The following is a 22,171-nucleotide window of genomic DNA, read 5'->3' as shown; positions in this document are numbered from 1 at the left end:
GAATGCAGCTGTAGATAGCATTTCAGGGACCACAGGCAGCCTTGATACTTCAGCTGGAGTCTTAGCTCGAACTTCTGCTAAAGGCTACATGATTTCTTTGAACCCTGTTGTGGGTGAAATAGAGGAGTGCCCCTTCTGCTGTGAAAGGATGCAGGAGATGTTTCCTCTTTTAGAAACTATCTTAGCACTTTATGGGCACTTTGAAAATGAAGTCAGATGTCTGGCTTTTGAGGGAGGGTGCTAACTCTAACTGGGGTAGTGGGTGTTGGTGGGAATGTTAATGCTGATGCCCATGTCTCTAGATCCAAAAATAGAATGAGTCTCCTTTAGGAATAACATAGCATGTATCTTTGTTTACTTGGGCCAAAGCCAGGATGGTGGTTTTCAGGGAGAATAACAGTGGGATGGGTATGCTTAAACCTTTCAGAGGAAATATTAAAATAATAATGATGATGATAATTTCTAATAGATTTTTAAGAACTCACTTTATATTATAGCTAACTTGGCTTGCTTTTCATATTGGGCACTGTGATGCCAAATGTTGTAATTTGGGCTGCTCCACAGCTCTGCAACCACTTGCTTGTATTGTATGTGTATTTAAACCAGGGAATCTGTGACATTGTTTGACTACACATCCCATCATCCCTTACCCTGCTGGGTAGGGCAGATGGAAGCTAGATATGTGTTCCTGATGACTGAAGACATACATTGCCTTTCTGGAAGACAAGGGAATCTTCCAAGGCCTGAATCTTTCCAAAGTTGATCATGTGACTGCACTTTTTCTCTTACACCATAAAGCTTCATGCATATTGATCCTACTATAAAAATAAACCAACATCACCTTGGTTTTGCTGTTTGTTTTATACTATAACTTAGATTTGCATGGCCTTTCATAGTGCAGTGGTTCAGCTGTGCATATTTTTCCCCAGGACATAAAACAAAGACTCCAGAAATTACTTCAACACCCATTATATCTCTGCCCTACATTACACTCTGGCAAGAGGGGTCATTGCCATTGGGTGGTAGTTGTTTTCCATCTCTTAACTGTCCACAGAGATGGCCTTCAGGGAGGATTATGTGATGATGAAAAAGTATGACTGACTTGGCTTCTGTCCTAGACTGCAGGAGTATTCCAGGAAGATATTTTGTTGGAATGTTTATTTTATTTTTAAAGTTCTGCAAATTAGGCAAGATTACTTCAGAGTAGGGTTATATGGTAGTAAGTGTTATTTTGATCTAATTGAGCCCAGATTGCCCTCTCTTCAATTATTACATTTTCTGATTCTAGAAGCTGAAAAAAACCACCCCTGTTAACAACAGTGGAATTGCAGTGTATTTGAGACACACACCATGAGTGGGTCATAAAATTTTATGCCTCAATATACCAAAGTGAAAATATCTATGGGTCCCTTCATCTCAGTGCATTAGGCATAAATTCATGTATCTAATCACAAGCCCCCCCCCCAAAAATTGTTACATTAGAAATGAAAACCTTATATGATTTTAATGTAAAAAATTCCTACTTGCGGGGTGGTGGGGTGGTGGTGGAAATCGCTTGATTGCATTGTCTGACCTAAGTATCATTTTCTAAATTCTGATAATTTGGGCCACAGTTATAGCTATAGATGCCCAGGCATGAGGATCAGCACTGAAGTGCAGAACAGATGCCTGCATTATGCAAACTGCAAGTGGGAAATTATTGATCAAGGTATGGAAAAGATAGGTGCCATTATTTAGAGCAACTTAGGAGCTGACAAGGCTGGAGAAAGGTGAAATGAGAACTAATACAGACGTGCAGCAATAAGATGGTAGAGTTTAGAGCAGAATGGTGCTAGTTCAGATTGAAGAAGGGGGATACATTTTAATGTTCCTTCCAATTCTTCCCATACCCTACTGTAACTGAAATAACTGCAACACATTATCCCCACCCCCTTTACCTCTGCCTCCTCTACATCTGTTGTTTCCCTTGTGTGTCTCCTTTTAGAATGCAGAACCCTGGTTAAACACCATCCTGCATAGATGGCACTATATAAATAGCAGCTTAAGAAACTCCATGACAGAAGAAAACTAGCGTAGCAGGGAGAAGTGTGCTAGTCCCGTTCTCTATATGCTGTCCTAACTTTCGACTTAAAGAGCTGAGGGTGGGGTTATTGCAGAGGGGTGTTCAGAATCCACACACACACACACACACACCCCGTAGACTGAAGAGGTACAATCCATTCTACCATATCATCTGTACTTCTTCCTTCTGCATGTAGGAAGCTAGCCTGGAAGGTTGATGATGGATGGTAGGATGTGGGAGCACCATGGAACTGACTGATATCCAGGAAAGTAGAGGTGCCTAAACAGCTGCAGGCAATCTGTGACCTTGAGCAGCTGCCCTGGGCTCATGCATGTCTTGCAAGCAACCGGAGGCTTAGTCCAAGTTTAATGTATTTGGGCCTTCCTCACTAACCTATTCCTCTCTTACATTCTAGGACAAAGAGCCCTGCATAGGAATCAACAATCAAAGCTACATCTGTGAAACAGGCCACTGCTGTGGACAGTCTCAGTGCTGCAATTACTATTATGAACTCTGGTGTAAGTTTCTTGTTTTTATAAACAGAAGTGAAATTCTTTTCATAATCTGAGTCACGGGCATTTCAGTTTCATCCACTTTTGGCTTTATCCAGAGACAAGGTGTTAGAGCAGGTGATAGGTGTCCTTCCCCAGACTGAAACTGAAAATGATTATGTAGACTCACTTCAGCCAGACTGCCCTTGCCATGACCTTTGCTAGAGACGCACAGGGGGAGTGTGTGTGTGTCCTTGCTAATTCTCCAGTCAACCAGTGTACCTTTCTGCACCACCTGTCAGATTTAGGGGTGTGTGATTTCCCACCCCAGGGGAATGACCCTGTCTGGTGCCTCAAGTTTCTATTCTGTCTCACATGTTATTTAATATCTGCATGAAATTACTGGGAGAGGTTGTGCAAGGTTTAGCTGATGTCAACAGGATGCCCACTTTCTTCTTGGATTCGGGTGAGGCAGCAGAGTTCTTGAACAGGTGTCTGGAGCCAGTAGTGGGTGAGGGCCAGTAAAATGAAGCTCAAGTCAGAGATGTTCATGGCTGGTGGGCCTATCAAGCTGGAGTAGATGTACAACCTTTTCTGGATGAAGTTGTGCTCCATCAACACATGGGGTTCATGGTTTAGGTGTAATCCTTGAGCCAGCATTGCTGCTTGATAATCAGGTGATGACCATGGCAAGAATTCTCTCCTTCCAACTACGTGACATGTGCCAGCTATTTACAGTTCTGCAAGATTGACACTTAGCCTCCATCATTCATTCTTTGGGAACCCCTGTTTTAAATTATTTACAATGAGGGTTTGCCTTTGACTGGGGCTGATGGGAGTTGTAATCCAAAGCTTGGGGGGGCACCAGGTTGGGAAAGGCTGGGGGAAGCACCCAGCTTAATCAGCTGAAAGGAAGTGTGTTTTGTCTTCCTGAAAATGTAATGTTTTAGCACATTGAGCACAGGATTAAGCACCAAAGTGGATTTTAGAAGGTGAACATTTCTTGTCGCCATTCTCGGTACCCTAACACTGAAAGCTCCCTGCCTTTTCATAGGTCTTGCTGTTCATTTTAACTTTATTTACCACCTTAACTTGTGGGAAGGAGTCATGGGTTGAAACAGAGAATCTCTCTTCACCTGACATGCTTCATGAAACATGATCCCATGTTTTAGCTGTTGGGAGTGGTTACAGTCAACAGAGTTTTCCCCTTTTGAAGAGCAAAGCTGATGGGAAACCGAATCAGTGGTGTTTGTTATGGGGTGGAAGGAAGAGTAAAATACATGATATGTCAAGCAGGTGGATTGGGTTTAAAGCTAGATGGTGCTAGCTAGATCCAAGTTCAATTTTGTTTTAAGATGAAGCGGGCATTGAAATATCTTGTTGCCAAAATCTATTGCTAAAACTCTTGAACACTTTGTATTGAGAACTAAAAATTAATAAAATAAACCATTTTTCATTCTATGAGCAGGGCTCATTAGTTGGCTCCAGCCCAATCTTTGTATCTGATTTTCTTGTCTTGTGTCTTTTTCTGAACTTGATGTCTTGGTATGGCGTAGGTTTTCCGTTTGATACTGCTGTTCAATAGTTTAGTCTGAAATGCAAAATACTGGGGTGCGGGGGAATCTATTCCTTGTTCATGTTTGAGCGAAATTCCATGTGACTTCCCTTCCTAACTAAATTTATAGCAGTTACAAAAAGATGCACATCTGGTAAAACTATATTGTTCAGTACCATGCAGGAAAAGTCATCCAAGTGGGAAGGTGGTTCTGTTTTGCCTTCTGCTGTTTTGCATTTTGTGATAATCTGCTGTAGAAATATTCATTCTGTCAAATTTGGGGCATGTTAATCAGTTTGAAAAGTACCAATTGGCCCACTCTTGCCCTAGACCCTGCATCCTTCCTAACTCACTGGTCTACCTGCCTCACTGATTCCCCTCTCCACTGTGTTCATGCACAGAAATTCTTCCCCTGCTAACCGTCATTGACTGACTGATTATTTGTTTATTAATTTACACCCTGCCCTTCCTCACAAAGGAGCACAATGGCAAGTGGTAAAACAACAAAACATCATAAAAACAATTCCAATACAGATGTAGACTGGGGAAAATCTCAACTTTAAAAGGCTTGTGGAAAGAGGAAGGCCTTCAGGTGGTGCTGAAAACACATCAGAGATGGCACTTGTCTAATATTAAAGAAGTTTGAGCATTTAACTTTAGGAGAAAAGGTTGTGCCTACTTTGGGGTGTATTTATCTAAAAGAAAACAAAAATCTGTGCTTATCTTGTCCTGCTTACAGGTTACTTCCTCCTTTTGGAGGTAAGTGGGAAAGGGAAGGCAGTTTCCAGTTCACTTAAGCAAGTAGCTTTTTGGACTTTTTATAACCTTGCTTGGAAGTTCCAACAGAAACTAGCCAGAGAAGAAACTAGCCAGCTTAAATGTTTCTTTGTTTTATAATTTATTTTTCTCTTGCTCTGACCTTCACACGTTCTCTTGATATTTATTCAGCTTATTTATGTAAGAAGTCTGTCCACAGGGATTAAAGGTTGCATTCTAGCTTCATAAAATAGGCTGCCCAGATTTCTTGGTTTTATGCTTTCTTGGAAAAGGCTGTATGCCCAGATCAGCAAGGGAAATCCAGAATTCTGGCTGGGTCAGACACATAACTTCCTCATAGCGGATGCTTTTTTCCCTTTCTCTTTCCCTTTTTTCTTTTTCTTTTTCTTTTTGAGTGTCCAGTATACCTAGAAGACTCCTGATGGTGGCCGTTGTTTAAAAATAGTCCCTGCTAATTGACAAGTCACTGTCCTTGTTTAAACATAATGCTAAACCAGCTCATGTAGAACTCACACCACTGTTCCTACCCAGCATGGCTACAAGGAAGAATTCAAAGATTTTGCTTCTGTTTTAGATTAAACACATCTTGTTGTGATATCTGAATCTGAACCAACTATAGTTAATCTTAACAATGGTATATTGAAACAAGCTAACTTAGAGCAGTAGTTTAGGAACCTGGCTTGTTTAAATAAACTATAGCTGACATTAACCACCTTTTTTGGGGAGAGAGATGTTTTAATGTAATTTAAAATTTAACAGAATACAAAAAAAGAAAAAATACAGTTAATGTCCTTTGTATGCATTCACAAAACAAAGATTCAGAAATTGTCTGTGGACAAATGCCAGCTCTCTCGGCCTGAAGCAAGATGAGCACCGCACCCCATAGTCGCCTTTGACTGGACTTAACCATCCAGGGGTCCTTTCCCTTTTACCTTTCCAATGAGAGCACACCTCATTCAGTTAAAAGCCATATCCCTGGGAGAAATGTACCAAACCCAAGAAAACATGTCTTTTGTTGATTCCCATTATTAAATCAATTGGGAGTTGCTGATTTAGGATACCTCATCCCCAGCATGCACAGTTAATTATTTGCAGAATCTTTTACTGTCACAGAATTCTGTGGAAAATCATGATTTAATGCATCACATTAACCCTTGTTGAATCTAGATAAAGTTTCAAGCAGGGATTCAAGGAGTCCAGTATTTTCCCTAGCTGTGAGGTTTAGGTGTTTACTGCTGAGGATTCTGTGTTCAAGCCAGCAGTGTTATTAGAGAAAAAAGGAACAGTATTGAAATGCTGCTGTTGGTTTCCCCAACCATTGCACAACATAAATACCAGTGTTGACCAGCCTTTGCCAGGCTGCTACCCTTCAGGTGTTTTGGTGTACAACTCTTGTCAATGTCAGTCAGCACAGCTTTCAAAATATCTGGAGGGCATGAGCTTAGCAGAAGATGGTATTGACTCTCCCAGGAAAACTGTTTAATAAAGTGTCCACCTTTCTCATACAGTCTCCAATGTGGGCTTCTGTTCCTGGTAACACTTGAGAAACTGAGGTACATCAGAGCTGAAGCATTGGCTTGCTCTTTGAGAGGAAACTCTATACAGCCCTTCCTCCACCAAGAACACTGATAATATTTAGCCTTTATTAAGCGTTTCAGAGTATTCAAAGCTCTTCATGATAGATAATCTTAGCTATCTTTGCGACAACATCGTAAGAGGTAGGCCAGCATTATTTCCCCCATGTTTTAAAGTGGGCTGGGAGTGGTTTGCCTAAGGCAGGGGTGGGGTACTTAGGCCTGTTGGGCATCCCCATTTGGCCCATGAGACTTCTGAAAACTGACAGTCAGCTGATTGTCAAGGGCTTCTGTGGATCTATCAAAGCGCTCCCTAAGATAGTGCTTCAGAAGGGGCTTCTGCAAGACCCTTGTAAGCAACGAAGCTACCTGATGTCATGGTCATTTCTGGTGACTGACAGGTGGCATACTCCACCCACCTGTCAAACTTGGCCTGTGAAGGGTCGAGGAGATAATACTCCTGTCCCCCAGTCAAATCCAGTTCTCCATCCATGCCCTAAGGCCATAATTAGCTGCGTACATTTCTACCTCAGTTGCTTAGCTTAAGAAGGCTGCCTGCAGTTCAGCAGCTAATTGCCGAGGGGAGATTTGAACCAGGACCTTTCGCAGCTCAGTTCCAAGCACAGGCTTTTAGTAGCTGCCCCACACTTCCTCTACACTAATTCTCAAAAATGTCCCATTTCACCTTCTTTTGGGCCAGATAGCCTGAAGCTAAGGCCATCACCTAGCATGCTTCTAAGGCAGGCAGAGAAATGATTTGCTACATGTTTTGGCTTAGCTGCAATGAGGTTTCCTGCCAATAAAGCAGTGGCATCTACCCAAGTTTACTGTGAACTCTAGGGCAGACTATTCTGTTCCTGCTCTTGAACGCTAAAGGGGAAAACATGTTTTCCCGTTTTGCAAGAGTAAAAGGCACTTTCCTTTGTGAGATCTTTGCTTGGATTCTTGCCACTGGGGAAACATAGAAATATATCCTTCTGGTTGTTGTATCCCCAAGGATCTATAGGACAGTTACACATGCAGTTTTGAGCATCATAGACCTTCCCCTGGTGGTCTCAAGAAAGGAGGTATTGTATTACAGTAAAGGCTGAAAAATTGTCATTGACAGTATTGGGAGAAATCACAAAAACTAGGTGGGGATTTGAGACATGGCTTGAGCCGCTGCCTGCCTCCAAATTGCTGCTCCATTGCTCTCCTCCTCACACAGCCTCCCTCCATGTTCCCACCTTGCCCTCCTTCTAGCCTTTCTAAAAAAATTAATGAATTCTGAACTCACTGGAATCCTTCATCTTGGAAGCAGAGCAAGCTGTGCAAAATAAATGTAATACAAAGAAGTGCTAAATTTCTATTATCTAATTCTAAGCATACCAGATGAATTATTTTTCCATAATTTGGCTGTTGTTGTTTTGTTGAGATCAGATATATAGCCCTGGCTTACTGGTTCTTAAAGCTGACAATATTTTCTGTGTTTGCCAAGGAAGTAAACTCCAACCCAAGGCAGCACTTTATTTGTACTTGCAGTCCAAAAGAGTGGAAACCATTTTAGTATCTTCCAGGACCAAGTTATATGGTTGTTGCTAACGCCTAATGCTACTCCGTGTCCAGAGATGACTAGACTAGAGCAATGGCAGCTTTCTGTTTCTGCCATAAGTTCAGGCGGCCTTTAACACTAGTCCGTCCGTCCAACCCCCCCCCCCCCCAAATCTATGGGCTTTGCACTGTTGCCTTAACATGGAATTGAGAAGGAAAGTAGTGAGAGAAAGTGCTATCAACTGGTATAGGGGTTTTGTGCAACTCTTGCTGATTTGGGCTTGCCACTGGCACTAACCCTGCTAGACTATCTAGTTGAGATTCCTGCATTTCAGGAGGGTGGACTAGATGGTCCACTTGGATCCCTTCCAACTCTACAATTCTATGATGTTTGAACTAGCAGGTTTCAGTACAGAGATTAGCACAACCTCCATGTGGGTAGCAGGTGGGAACGTTTACCAAAAAAACCCCCCAGCATCCCACTGTTTGAAACACCCTAAGATTGGAAATTGATGGGCAGGGATGATACAAGTTGTAGTCCAGCTACCTCTGTTGTATATTGTCTTCAGGGATTTTGATGCTTTTTAATTTGCAAGGTTTCTTGGCAACACAGGTCCTTGAGGTGTTTTCCTCTTAATAAGCTAAGCATTTCTCATTGCCTCACTGCCAGCTGACTGCTGTATTCTCCAGAGACCCTACTGTTAGCACTGTGCAATATCTGCATCCAACCATTCTCAGAAACTTGGAGATACTTTTTTTTTTTTTTTAGATTTAGCAATTCAACAAATAGGAAATCTTGCTGACTGGACAATAGTCATCAGGTGTCTTTTAGTTTAGAAACATCCATGTTAGGATACTGTATTAATCTTTATTAGAGACATTTATACACCAACTGTTAACTAAGGGCAGACTAGAAATGTGACCGTTTTGTTATACAGTCAGTTCAGAATGCTGCACATTTCTTAAGATCTGGGATTCCATGGTAGCCATGATTATAGCATTGAAGAAATGAACCTATGCTGCCAATTCTCGAAGTAGACCAGTATAAAGTAAGCAGCAAATAAGCGGCACACATGATTACAGCATGGCAAACAGGCAGTGTTCTTAGGGTGGTGTTAGGAAAAGTTATTGCACACTTTAATGACGATGTATTTTAATGATGTTGTGTATTTGGTATTTATATATTGTAAAGTACTTAGAAGCCCGTTTGGCACTGTTGTATGTTAATTAATAAAAGTAAATTCAATTGTTAAACAATACACAACATATTCAGGTATTTAGTGTAGGGCTGTGGTCTGGGAGTTTCCAAATTTCTCCTGCATCATACTAGCAAAGTTTTTTTTTACAACATTGCCTCAGATTCCTCTCTTCTGTATTGTGAATGAAACCAATGTTTGAAAGTGCATGTACACAAAGGTGGAACAATATAACATGTGGAAAGAGTTGAGAGGCTTGTTTCAGTTTGTGCAAAGGATCAATTTTAGTCTCTCAAGTTAATGAAGCATGTCTGATTAGTTAAATAAACTTTGAGTTATGTTGTTTTTTCAATAGATATCTTATTTAGGTAGGTAGACCAGGATATAAATTTTAAAAGGGTGAGTAAATTTGACTATCTTCAGTTACTGTGACCCTTGCAATGAAGTGAAACAGTACCTATTTTAAAGTGTAACATCAATATGTCTTTAAAAAAAGAGAGTAGCAAGTTATTGCTTCTCAGTTCCAATATAGCAGGGATGTAGTCTTCAAACATTGTGGGACTACAACTCCCATCATCCCTCTCCACTGGCCGTGTTGGCTGGAGCTGATGTAAGTTGGAGTCTAACAACATCTGGAATCTTGCAAGTTTCCCATCCCTGCAACATATAGGCATGTTTATTTTCTGAATGTTTTTATAAAAAATAATTATTTTGTTTCTGCATGGTGCTGTTTATAAGTTGATATAGTAAAACTTGAAAATGGAATCCATCAGCATTGTAGCAAAGAAAAGGAACTTTCTTCCCAACGAAAATATACTTCGGCTGCAATTCTATGCACATTTACATGGGATTACTGTGTCCCACTGAACACAGTGAGACTTTCATCCAAATAAATATGCACAGCATTTTGCTACATAGCATCTTAAGTACAGCAGCTTGCAGAGCTATCTCTAAAATCAGTTATATTTTAAACATTCTAATAAAACGAAAGCATGTGTAAATTTCATAAATATACCCAACAGTACCCAACAGTACCTCTTGGGTGCTATGTAATATGTTTAGGTTTGGTAAAAGAGTATTGCATATATTTCAATTTCCATAAAATATAAATGTTTGCTTTTTGTATTATATTGTTTAGAAGATTGGTGGTTCTTCTTCATGCCTCCAAAATGTTTGGACACTTTACATCTCTGGGCGGGGCTATTCATTTTGTAAGTCAGCCATCCACCAGGTATCTTTTGGACTGCAATCCACCTGCCCCCAGCTGCCATGGCTGTACTGGCAGGAGCTAATGAAAATTCTCAGTCCAAAACACCTGGAGGGCAGTTGGTTCAGAAAGGCTGCTTCAAAGGAAGGTGCTTCTGACCTTTAAAACAGATTTCAGTCCTGCATTGGTAAAAGCTGAGAATGCTTCCAGTATACGAGGGAAGAAAACAGTTGGAGCAGATGGGAAGAAATGGTCAGGGGTCTTAGAGAGACAAGCATGCAGCCACTATTCTGAGATTTGTGCCACCCTTTGAATACTTTTTATATCTTGCTATCAAAGCAGATGTTAAAATTAAGCAGTCTTCATGTGTTACATTTTCCAACATGGAGCTCAGGGCCATATTCAACAATGTAGTTCCACTAGTGGGAGCCAGCAGAAGGGCTCCTGCTAGCTCAATAGGGCTTCCCCATCTCCCCTTACCCCCCCCCCCCCGCAAACAACACACAGCGGGAGGAGAGAGAAGGTCATTTTGTTGTGCAAGCAGAAATGCTTGCACTGACAAAACACTTGTTTTAGCAGGACGTTGAATTATTCAGTCTCCAAGTTGGAAAAAGAAATGAGTTGCAAATAAGCATAGGCTGAGGGTATCCCTATCTTGAGCCACTTAGATTGTGGACTCCGCTATACAGCTGCAAATAAAATGTTTTAGATTTGTTGTAAAGTGCAATATACAAATGTGACACTATATGGCAACAGTGAGCTATGCCAAATTCAATGTATTTTCCAAAACTTTTTTTAAAAAAGCATTTTCACAGTGTTTTTTAATATGTGTGTAGATTCCACCATGGTCAAAAAGACACATTGGTTACATTATCCCAGTAAACAAATAAAACAGTTCTTTTTTAATGGACTTGTACACTCTGTTAAGCCTGGAAAAAAACCAGTAGCTTTTTTATGATTTTTATTAATTTTCCAATAAAAACAAATTTATAACATTATTAAACATCAAAAACTCATCCACATCTTTTTTTCTTTTAGACTTCCATCAACATGTCTGATAATTTTCCGTAATTATCACAAATCTTCACATTTCTTAATTTATATCTTATCTTACCATGTTGTTTAAACAATATTTCTACCAAATCTTCTTACAGAGCTTCTTGAAAACTTACAAACATTATATCATTATCACAAATATTTTTAATATATTCTGTAAATTTACTCCAGTCCTCAGTGAATCTTTGGTCTCGTCGGTTGCGAATCCTCCCTGTCAATCTGTCCAGTTCCGCACAATCCATTAATTTCGATCTCCATTCTTCAATCGTAGGCATTTCTTCTTGTTTCTATTTCTGGGCTAAAAGAGTTCTGGCTGCTGTTACTGCATACAGAAATACTTTCTGATCGTTCCTTTTTATTTCACCACCTAATATTCCTAATAGAAATGCTTCTGGTTTTTTAACAAATGTATATTTCAGTATTTTCTTTATCTCATTATATATCATTTCCCAGAAGCACTTCATTTTTTTACATTCCCACCACATATGATAAAATTCAGTAGCTTTTGGCAGGCTAAATCTGGGATATGAAAACAGCTCCTGTACCTGTAAAATGTGTTATATGCACACGTTGATACATGTATTTTCAACTGTATATATTATACAAGTGCAGACACAAAGCAGCTAGGTCAACAGTGTCCTGATGAGTATAAACTCAGGGGCAAATGTGTGTTTGATGCTGTGTACTATCTGAAGTAGTCCTGCAAACTAAATGAAAGGAGAGAGAGACAGAAGCCTTTGGTACTGAAAAAACATGTAGAATTTTAATAAAATGGCATAATGCCTTACATGTTTCCTTGGGGCAAAAAAAAAAATCATTTTAATTAGGAATGTAAGGTCTACTTACCTTTTTATTATTAAAGTCCCACATATTTTTTTCAGTATGACTTCGAAGCTTGACTTCCCCCCTCTCTTGTATTTGATGATGCTTCCCACCCCATATTCCCACTCTTCTTGCAAAGTTGGATGCCAGCCTGAGAATCTGTAAGAAAACAGGGGTGGTGTTCTTTATCAAAACTAAACAGGCGTTCCTTAATTTACGCATATTCAATTCACACGTGGCTGCACATATGCGCAGCCCTGGAAACCCGGGGGGGGGGGAGGAGAGAGACCTGAAGAGCCTCCAGCTTGCGAGGAGACCCTCCCTGGAGCCCAAAGGGGATGTCCTCTTCGGGCTCTGGGGAGGGTCTCCTCACCAGCCAGGGTTGCAGCTATTGCTGCTGCGCTTTCCCGCATATCAGCTGTTAGCCAGAAAACCCCACTGTGGCTCTAGCTTGCAAGGAGATTTGCCCTAGAGCTCGAAGAGGACATCCTCTTTGATCTCTGGGGAAGGTCTGCTCATGACCTGGAGGTGCAGCGGGGTGCTCCCCATTTGTGCACATTTCACCTATGTCCAGGGGGCCAGAATTTAACCCCTGCATAAATGGGGATTCGTCTGTCTACTTAAGCATACGGTTGCAGCTTTCCTGTTGAGAGTGTGGTAGCTTCTAGGTTATCAAGTTGTCAGTGCAAAGCAACTGCGCAACACAGAACTCACACCTGCATTTAGGTGGTTTGGCAATGACTGACTCAGATCTCATAATGGTACCTCCTTGTGCCTGCTGGGGTTCAAGTGCTTTGGTTCATAGGACCAGTCAGATGTAGAACTATGCAGTAGTCTAACAGACAAAGGTCCTTATAGCGCCTTAAAGATAAATCAGTTAATTTTTACATATATTAAGCAAATCGGGCACATTTCCTCAGACACAGACTTATTCAAAATATTCCAGTCATCATGGGGAGCATGTGTGGGGCCCAGTACATGTGGGAATTGGTTTGTAAGGTGCCATGGGTTTCCTTTTTTATGTTCTTAGCTGCAGCAGAGTAGTTCAGCTGCTAATCTGGGATCTGCAACAGGCCGGGAGACGAAGGCAAAATAAAACAGCACTTTCAACAGTAGTTGGGATTCAGCACTGCTTTCTCGCACCAAACTACTGTTCCCATTTCACACATTTCTGGCTTTGCACTCAAAACTGACAGTTTCAACATTTATGTGTTGCCTTTTAATGTTACCATTGTTTTACTTGCATAGTAGAGTGATCATCACTGTATCTTGTGGGAGTGAGTTCTGTAAATTAAGTATACATTGTGTGAAGAAGTGAATCTGTCAGTCAATTTTATTGGATGACCCAAGTTCTGGAGAAAAACATATACCTGCACACTTTTCCCACACCATGTATCCCTTTAAAAACCTCCTATGCCCCCCGCTTCCTAAACTAGAACTATTTTCTTTTCCAAAGAGAAGACATGAAAACACTCAAGGATGGTGTGAACTACAGCCAGTGAGGGACGTGGCCTATGAAGGGTCCCAAGGGCCACATTTGACCTGTGGGCCTGAGCTTCCTAACTTCTAAAGCATATATCGGAGATTAGGGTGAGATCTCCTGAGTCTGCGTCTCTGAAAAGTGCCTCTCATATCCTGTTACGGTGACCTGTGCCAAGATTGGCAGTAGGTGCACACTTGTTTCAAAAGGGCACCTCAGTGCCTTCATAGTTTTGAAACCTCTTTCTCCTGAAGAAGAAACACTCTTAGTAAAATTCTTCTTCTCTCCCCCCTCCCACCTTTTTTATTCTTGATTTTTCCATAGGGTTCTGGCTAGTATGGACGATCATCATCATACTGAGTTGCTGCTGTGTCTGCCATCATCGACGCGCCAAACACAGACTTCAGGCACAGCAACGGCAGCATGAGATTAACCTGATTGCCTATCGTGAAGCTCATAACTACTCCACCCTGCCATTTTATTTCCGTATGTACTGCATGCAAGGAGCAAGCTGCCTTTCAAAGAGCAAAGAGCAAGATGTTGGCTTATTGGGTGGGGGTCATGGACGCAACAGAGATTCACAGCAAAGATGGTGGGGATGGGTGCAGAGATGTCTGCTGGTGGCTGGAGAGGACCATGTAGTATACTGCAGTATGTTGGGAGACTTCACACGGTCCTTCTTGTCACCTTGGCTACACAAGCTTGAAGCGCAATCACAGATAACTCTGTGACAAGTGTGGGCATAATCTAAATCTTGTGAATAAATTTCTGGGTCACAGAGAGAGAGAGAGATTTGAATTCGTTTCCCTCTGAACATTGTAGATCAGCGCTTTACTCGGACTTGTTTTCCAGCTCTAGTGGTTGGTTAGACTGTCATAAAAGGAGGAAGTGGATTGACAGATTTCTTCACGTTTTAATCTACGCAGTGGCAGCAGCAGTGACAAGGCTGAGATTTTTTTAAAAAAACTTCCCACACCTTTTCCTCTGCAGCTGACACAACATGAGTGTCTCTAAGAAAGAGGCACCACAGAATAGCTAATATGGTGGTGTGGCAGAGGGGCATCACACCCAAGGTCTCTTGTCAAGAATAAATGTAATGATGAGTGATGCTACTTCCTTTTGCCCATGTCAATTTTAATTAATACTTTATTACTTTAAAACAAAAAACAAAACAAAAACATTAGCCACCCATTAGAAGGCAATGGAAGAAGAAGAAGAGTTTGGATTTGATATCCCGCTTTATCACTACCCGAAGGAGTCTCAAAGCGGCTAACATTCTCCTTTCCCTTCCTCCCCCACAATAGACACCCTGTGAGGTGAGTGGGGCTGAGAGACTTCAGAGAAGTGTGACTGGCCCAAGGTCACCCAGAGTAGGAAACCTGAGAAAATGCTACATAGAGGAGAGGGAACCATCTCTCTCTCTCTCTCTCTCTCTCTCTCTCTCTCTCTCTCTCTCTCTCTCTGTGTGTGTGTGTGTCTGTCTCTGTCTCTGTCTCTGTCTCTCCTTTTGCACAAAATCAGGGGGAAGACAATTTAAATCAGCTCCCAGTTGACTCTGGGATGTAATATTCCTTAATTTCATAGGTCTCTTTGAATGCTACACACTGCTTTGCCTTAGATTCTTCCAGGTGTAACATATGGAAAATCGACTGCTTCCTTAGCCAAATCAGGATGGAATTTTTATTATTATTAATATAATTTGTTGAAGTTAAGTCCAAAGTGTTGTTAAATTACTTTCAATTGTGTTTTCTGACAACATTTATAAAGTTGGAACCATTTAGGTAATCTAGAGGTTAACTTGTCCTCCCTGCCTCCCCATTTAGGATTTTTGCCAAATTATTTACTACCTCCCTATGAGGAAGTGGTGAACCGACCTCCGACCCCTCCCCCACCATATAGTGCCTTACATCAGCAATGCGTTCCACCTGGCGGCAGCAGTGCAGCACCAGATACAAGAAACCTACAGCCAGCCCAGACAGGCTCTCTGTCAGGAGCAGGAAGCAATAATGGAAACACGGACAGCACTGCCTCCTCCAGCACTGGGAATCCCGAATCGTCCACCCTGCTAGCTGAGCGATCAACCACCAAAGCAACAAGTGGCGAGCGAAGGAACTCCAGCAGTGGGGCAGAGTTGGAAGAGACGGCCAACCACGTGCCCTGTTCCGACAAGGAGTCAGAGTGCAAGGAGGAACTGCTTAAGGATTACAACTCGGAAAGCTTAGACCACAACAACGCCTTCTCCGACGCTAAAGACAAGACGCCGGGCAGACACCGAAGGTTCACCGGTGACTCGGGCATTGAAATCTGCATCTGCAACCAGGGCCACCACGATGGTGATCTCAAGGAGTTGGATGGGTTCATTGATGATGGGCCCATGGACTTCTGCGATAGCTGCAGTGGCCACCCTCCCCATGGAGATGAGGAAGAAGGGCTTTTCAATGCCCCGGATGAGCAGCATCAAGAGCACAGCCACCACCACCTCCCCCGGCAGCCTGTTTGTGTGCTCCTGAACACCATAAACGAACAGGACTCGCCAAACTCTCATGCCAATACCTCCCCCAGCTAAAATAAGCAAAGCGAGAAGGGATATTCTACAAAAGGATAAACATGACTTCAGCCAAAAACAAGTTGGTTCAGCTTTTTCTTCAGATGTAACTTTGGGAATAACCCCTAAATAATAGGTATGGAGGAAGGGGCAGAAGCTTCGGGGCCTTCCCTGCCTCCTGCCCCCCCTTTAATTGCCTCCATCTCGTTAGGGTTTAGGATTAAGAGTGAGATCATTTTTATACATATAACAAACGAGAGAAAAACTTTTCCTATTGCTGATTTTGGTGACGGTTTACTTGGTTGGTTGTTTTCTTAGAGGTTTTCAATACCTGCTTTATTTTATTATCAGAAAGACTTAACTTGACCCTGTGAGAACAAGGAGTGCTCATGTATCTCTTCCCCCTCCCTCCTCTTTCCCAGGTGTCTTCCCAGAAGCCAGTGGCATTTGATGGCGCTGGCGGTTTGCCTAGTCAGTGCCATTGAGGGGTTAAAATGAAACCCCAGAGAGATGTGGGTGGGCTTTGGGGTTTTTTCCTGAATTGATACAGTGCTGTACTCTCTGGTGCATTGTTGGTTAGAGCAACCTGTAGGAATTTCCCCCCCTCTTGAAGCTGGTGACTATAAAGGACCAGTTTCTTCCAGAAAAAAGCAAACTGCTAGCCTGAAACATAGCAGTTTATGCAAAAAACGGGTTGTGGATGGTGACTTTAATTTTATTTTTATTTGGGGGAAAAAGAAAGGCAAATGTATTCCTTTAGTTGATGACTATGAGTTGAGACTCCTGGCAGAGGACCTGCCTTTTTCCAGTACTGTGGTCTCTAAATCTCATTCAATAGGTGTGCTACAATGCAACAGAACAGGGACTTTGCAACTTTAGGCCAGCACGCTAGTTAAAATGACAAAACCAAACAAAACCAAACACACACAACAGGGCTGTCTTTTTGGCCAGCGTGCCTTCAGGTTTCAGCGATGCTTGTTGAACAAATGGAGGCAAGAACTCCATCCACTGCAAAAGGATAACTTGCAGCTTCAATGTGGAAGACCTGTGCAGTATTTTTCTTTTTTCCTTCTTTTTTAGTCCACAAGTTTAGCATGATCCTAATGGTGACCACTTAAAAGGATAGAGTGTCTGTGTTTCTCTCTTTTGATAGCAGCAACAGGCTACTGTATAACGTCTGTGAGTGTGTATGTGTGTCTGACTGCAGTACATGCATGTGTGTTTCCTACTGGTGATACGAAACTTGCTGCTGTAAGACTGCAAAAACAAAACAGAAAAGACTGTTGCTTTGCTTTAAACAAACAGTGGAGCTTTTGTTAGTAACAACCCCAAGGGGGAAGGAAAAGAAACAAACTGAAGCAGCTGAAACTAACATTCCCTGGAGCGTTCCTGTGGAAGAGTGCAAGCCTTGGTTTCTATATTAGGTGTGATAGAGATTTGTTTTCCCATTTCTTTAATTACGGTTGTCTGGGTCATTTATGTCATAAAATAGACTTTCAGATTTGATTGCTTGAAACCAAAATCAGTTTGAAATACGATGTAAGCCCAAATATAATGCCTTTTTTCTGATAATCCATGGACTGTGTCTCATTTTGTTTGGGGAAAGATAGAGCAGTTGAGATATATCATAATGAAAGAAGAGGGTTGGGGCTTTATTTTTTTGCACTTCAAAGTGAACTTAACTCATGTCCAGAATTATACAATTAACACGCGGTTGGTGAGAGCACATCTTTATGTTTCACTGTATAGAAGGGAGGTGTTGGTGCATCTACATTTCCATGTGAAAATGCAAATAGGAAGGCAGTCTTGCTCCTCTCCACTGACTTCCTTCAAATATCGCCTATACCACAGGTAGGGAATCTGTGACCCTTCAGATGTTACTGGACTAGTAAGTCACATCGTCCTTGATCCTTGGCCATTCTGGTTGGAGCTGATGGGACTTGGAGTTCAACAACATCTGGAAGGCCACAGGTTCCCCAGCCCATGACCTGCCAAGGCAAGGTGACATGCTCCCTGCAGAAGATATTAGGGTACGCTTAAAGGGCAGCAACAATCCTGTAAAGACTCCAAGTCACCCAGTGATCTTCATGACTGAGGAGAGATCTGAACCCAAGTGAAGTTCAGATCATGCTATCCATGACATCACACATTTAGATTTTCTGCTACCCAAATGTCCTGAGCCATCTCTGCCTACATAAAAAGAGCAAATTATTTGAGCAGAGCACTATCCTAGTAGCTCAGGGGAAAGGTGAATATATTACTGTGCATGTTTACTGCAGACAACAGCCTACAGCAGACCAAAGCCTGATAACCACTAAAATCATCACAGTAGGGGGGAATGACAGCTCCTAGGGACTTAAAGTGGAATCAAACCCCTTTGTCCCGAGTCCTCATCTCTCCTGAGTTTGAACCCCTCTCACAAAACCAACTTCTACTTCGTAGAATTCAGCTCACTTTCAGATTTGGGAAAACCTCACTCTGTATCTGCAATCCAGTTGGCACCTTTCTGCATGCCAGATGGAGACAATGAGGCTTTAATTTGATTCTGTTCTTCAGTTGGTATTTGTGTTGCTTTTGATGTTTTCAAAGCACATGCAGGAGCTGGGTGGGACGTTGAGCACTTGCAAATTGTGGTTGGGGTTTTGAGACACATCTTACCTTGCTGCTGGGTCAAGACACTCCTCAATGGACTTAAAACCTTGGGAACCCCACACATTTCCTTATGCTTACATCTGCAGCACAAGGATGGTTTCAGATTTTATAGAGCTAGTACATGTGTTCCAAAGCAGATTCAATATGTGCTCAAAGCTTTCCATGGGGCACAAACAGAGAAATGTCAGAGTTCCATGTTAAAACAGAAAAATGAAACTTCCTGAAACTCTCTTCATTGTGTATTCAAACCCTGCACTATCAAACTGCTGCAAACACCAGATTCTTTGCCCAGGAAACCCACTTTCTGCACTCAAATTACATGGTGGAAATAAAAAAAAAAAGTATGTTTATAGTTCCATCAAGTTGCTGTGTTGTTCCATATGTCAGAGCTATGACCAGGTTCCAATCCAGACCGGGGTTTGTTTTATCTAGCTGAGGTTCCCTGAGACTCAGGGGTGGGCTTAGGGTTGAGTTCTCATTTTACCAAGCCACTCTCCCTGTATTTTTGCCAGGTTGCTGTAGGCGTTATACTGTACACCAGTCATTGGAGCTAATGTTGCACACATGGGAGAGGTTTCTCTCCAGCTAACTATCTGTCAGGTCTTCAGGTACCCAAATACAGACGGTCTTTTACCCTCGCCAGATTTAACGTTCTCCCTTCTGCCTTACTTCAGGGCAGATTTGAGGGTAAGCCATACACAGCAAGGGTCTGTCCTTGTGGCTCGCTGGAAGTTGAAACTGCTTCACATGTATTATTACGTTGTCGTCTTTATGAGGATATACGTTTGACTTTTATTACACCTGTTTTGCAAAAGTCCAGGAAAGAATCGGAATACCATAGTTTAAAACTACTGCTAGAGGACAAGAATCCTAAGACTACATTAAATGTAGCTAAATTCTGTGCATCTGCAATCAATCGCAGGAAGCAAGTGGTATCCCATAATGACCAAACCCCTAAATGTTAATTACAGGGGGCTCGCTAACAATTAATTTTAATTTTTATATTTAAATCCTTGTTATATTCATATTGTCCCTTGTATTTCTGATTTTTTTATGATCTATGATATTGTGTGTGTTTACACTGGTCTGTGACCGTATTAATAAATTCATTCATTCAATGTTGCACACCCCTATATCCTTTCTGCTGCTGAAGAAGATAAAAGGGACAACAGGAAGCTGTGCAAAAGTTCCTTCCCCAGATCGTTTAGAAAATGCTACTTCCCTGTTTAAAGATATATTCCGATCATGGTTAAAGGAAGAAAAAGATCCTTAAAATCCCAGCTTTCACGCAGAAGTTTTGAAATGTAGGGATCCTGTGTCTTATTACTGGCTGACTTATTTTCCATTGCATAAAAGCCACATGCAGCACACATCAGTTCTTGGTTTACAAGCCTGACTTTGGCTGATTGCCAAACTACATGCTGAGCATTTTGGCAATAGTTTTATCAGCATTTTGGTAGTAGCATGTGTTACGGAGAGCAAGTCAGACAATACCTTTATTCAGGCCAGCAAATGAAATTTTGGAAGCAATCCTGAATTGGATCAAGGCTGCAGCATCTCCCCCCCCCCCAGCAGCTAGCCATTGCCTCTCCAGGGGTCAGCAAGGTTTACCTTGCCTGGGCTGGTTCACTCCAGCAGAGATCTTTCCATGGGCTGGATCGCATGTGTGCCTGCGATTTCTGGCATCTACATCTGCGCAGACGTGATTTTCGGTGTCTATGCAAGCGCAGGCGCAATTTCCGGCGCTGCGGAAGCAAGTCCCCATGCCAGTTTAGCGCAGCATGCGGGGACTTGCCGAGTGGGCGGCTCAGTTCAGGGGCAGCTCATGGGCCGGTTAAACAACTCCCGTGGGCCGCTTGTGGCCCATGGGCCTTAGGTTGCCGATCCCTGCTTTAGGCAGCCCTCAAGCTGGCCTTTTAATGCCAGTGCCTTCCATTGTTGCTGCCCAGCTGGTAGCTTATGATTGTTTATTTTGGATGGGAGGATCTCTCTATTTCCTCTTTTTTCCAATCTTAAATTCAGCTCTCTACATCTTGTAGCAATTTGTGATTTTGTTAAAATAAATAAAAAAATCCCAATGAAAATTCACCAGCATTTTAGTGCAAATTTCTTGTATGCATTTGTGCAAACAAGTTTTCCCAATATAATGCACAAGCTGTTCCTCTGTAGGGGGCAATATTGACTTGGAATAATTAACATCTGTGCTAATCTAGTTTTATAGATCCATAGGAAATTAAGAAATCCAAGATTACGGGGGTTGGATTAGATAACCCTCCGGTCCCTTCCAACTCTACAATTGTATGATTCTGTGAGTATGTATTTTCTGCACATACTCAGAGAGGTAAGTATGCTGTAGCAGCTTCCTCAGAGCCAGACTGTCAGCAAGACATTTGGAATATGAGAGGGAGAGTATTTCTTTCTGGATTTGTTTGTGATTGAAGAGCAGCTGTGCTCTGAGGGTGCATGCTTTCCCAGTTCATCTGGCCACATGCCCAGGTTGGAGGGCCCACAGGTATTTTGGTATTAATTCGCCATGCTTTATTGCTTTTGTTCTGTGTCTGCTGCAAGAAAGTAACAATCTCCTGCTTACCATTGCTTCATATGTCCCTAGGGTTATTGTGTAACTTGGTATAATTACCCAGGGAGCCAGAAGCACACGAGGACTCAGCATGGGAAGCAATGGGAGAAGTTTATTCCCATCTGAAGGAACAGTAATAAACAGATTCCAGTGAAATCGACAGGCATTGCTCATTGACTTGGGTAGGTTCTCTCAGTGTTAGCAAGTTCAATTATTGCTGAAGGGGAAGCACACATTCCTGCAAATATTAAGTAGTTGTTTGTGATGTAAATACGTCATATCTTGTAATGCTATCACTTGCCATAGTTCTGGGCTGTCGTGAGTTTATCATCTATTAGAGTCAGCCTACGCTTTCTCTTTCTCGTTCCCTATCAGGTCCTCTGTAGGTGTGACACTGCTTCTGGAAACCATTTCAGATGTTGAATTCTCACTTCTGGCACATATTCAGAGCACTCCCCTGAAGCTGAGTGCTAAAAGGAATGGTGTTGATTTTAAATACAGTAACCTCAGGGCTGTCCATGACATTTTGCTCTCATACTGTCATGAAGAATTGTGCTTAATAAGATGTCTGTAAAGCCCTTAGCAGTAAGAATCAGTAACTCCACTTCTGGAAATTTCTGGTCTTAATTGTTCACCCTTTGGCATG

General features: G+C 42.0%; 1 protein-coding gene across 4 annotated transcripts in view; it reads left to right on the top strand.

Moving 5' to 3' along the window:
* WBP1L (WW domain binding protein 1 like) overlaps window positions 1-17,867 on the top strand; it is a 55,220-nt gene extending 37,353 nt beyond the window's left edge. For all 4 annotated transcript variants that reach the window (XM_053389349.1, XM_053389345.1, XM_053389346.1 and 1 more), the window contains exons 2-4: window positions 2,478-2,580; window positions 14,075-14,236; window positions 15,574-17,867. In XM_053389349.1, the coding sequence (XP_053245324.1) occupies window positions 2,478-2,580; window positions 14,075-14,236; window positions 15,574-16,316 (1,008 nt within the window). In that variant the 3' untranslated portion in view covers window positions 16,317-17,867. The remainder of the gene's footprint in view (window positions 1-2,477; window positions 2,581-14,074; window positions 14,237-15,573) is intronic.
* Window positions 17,868-22,171: the final 4,304 nt, after the last annotated feature.

The sequence above is a fragment of the Podarcis raffonei genome, chromosome 5, assembly GCF_027172205.1.
Source record: "Podarcis raffonei isolate rPodRaf1 chromosome 5, rPodRaf1.pri, whole genome shotgun sequence".
In the NCBI taxonomy this organism is placed as follows: domain Eukaryota; kingdom Metazoa; phylum Chordata; class Lepidosauria; order Squamata; family Lacertidae; genus Podarcis; species Podarcis raffonei.
The sequence above is the reverse complement of the archived record's forward strand: the minus strand, read 5'-3'. Positions and strand labels throughout refer to the sequence as shown.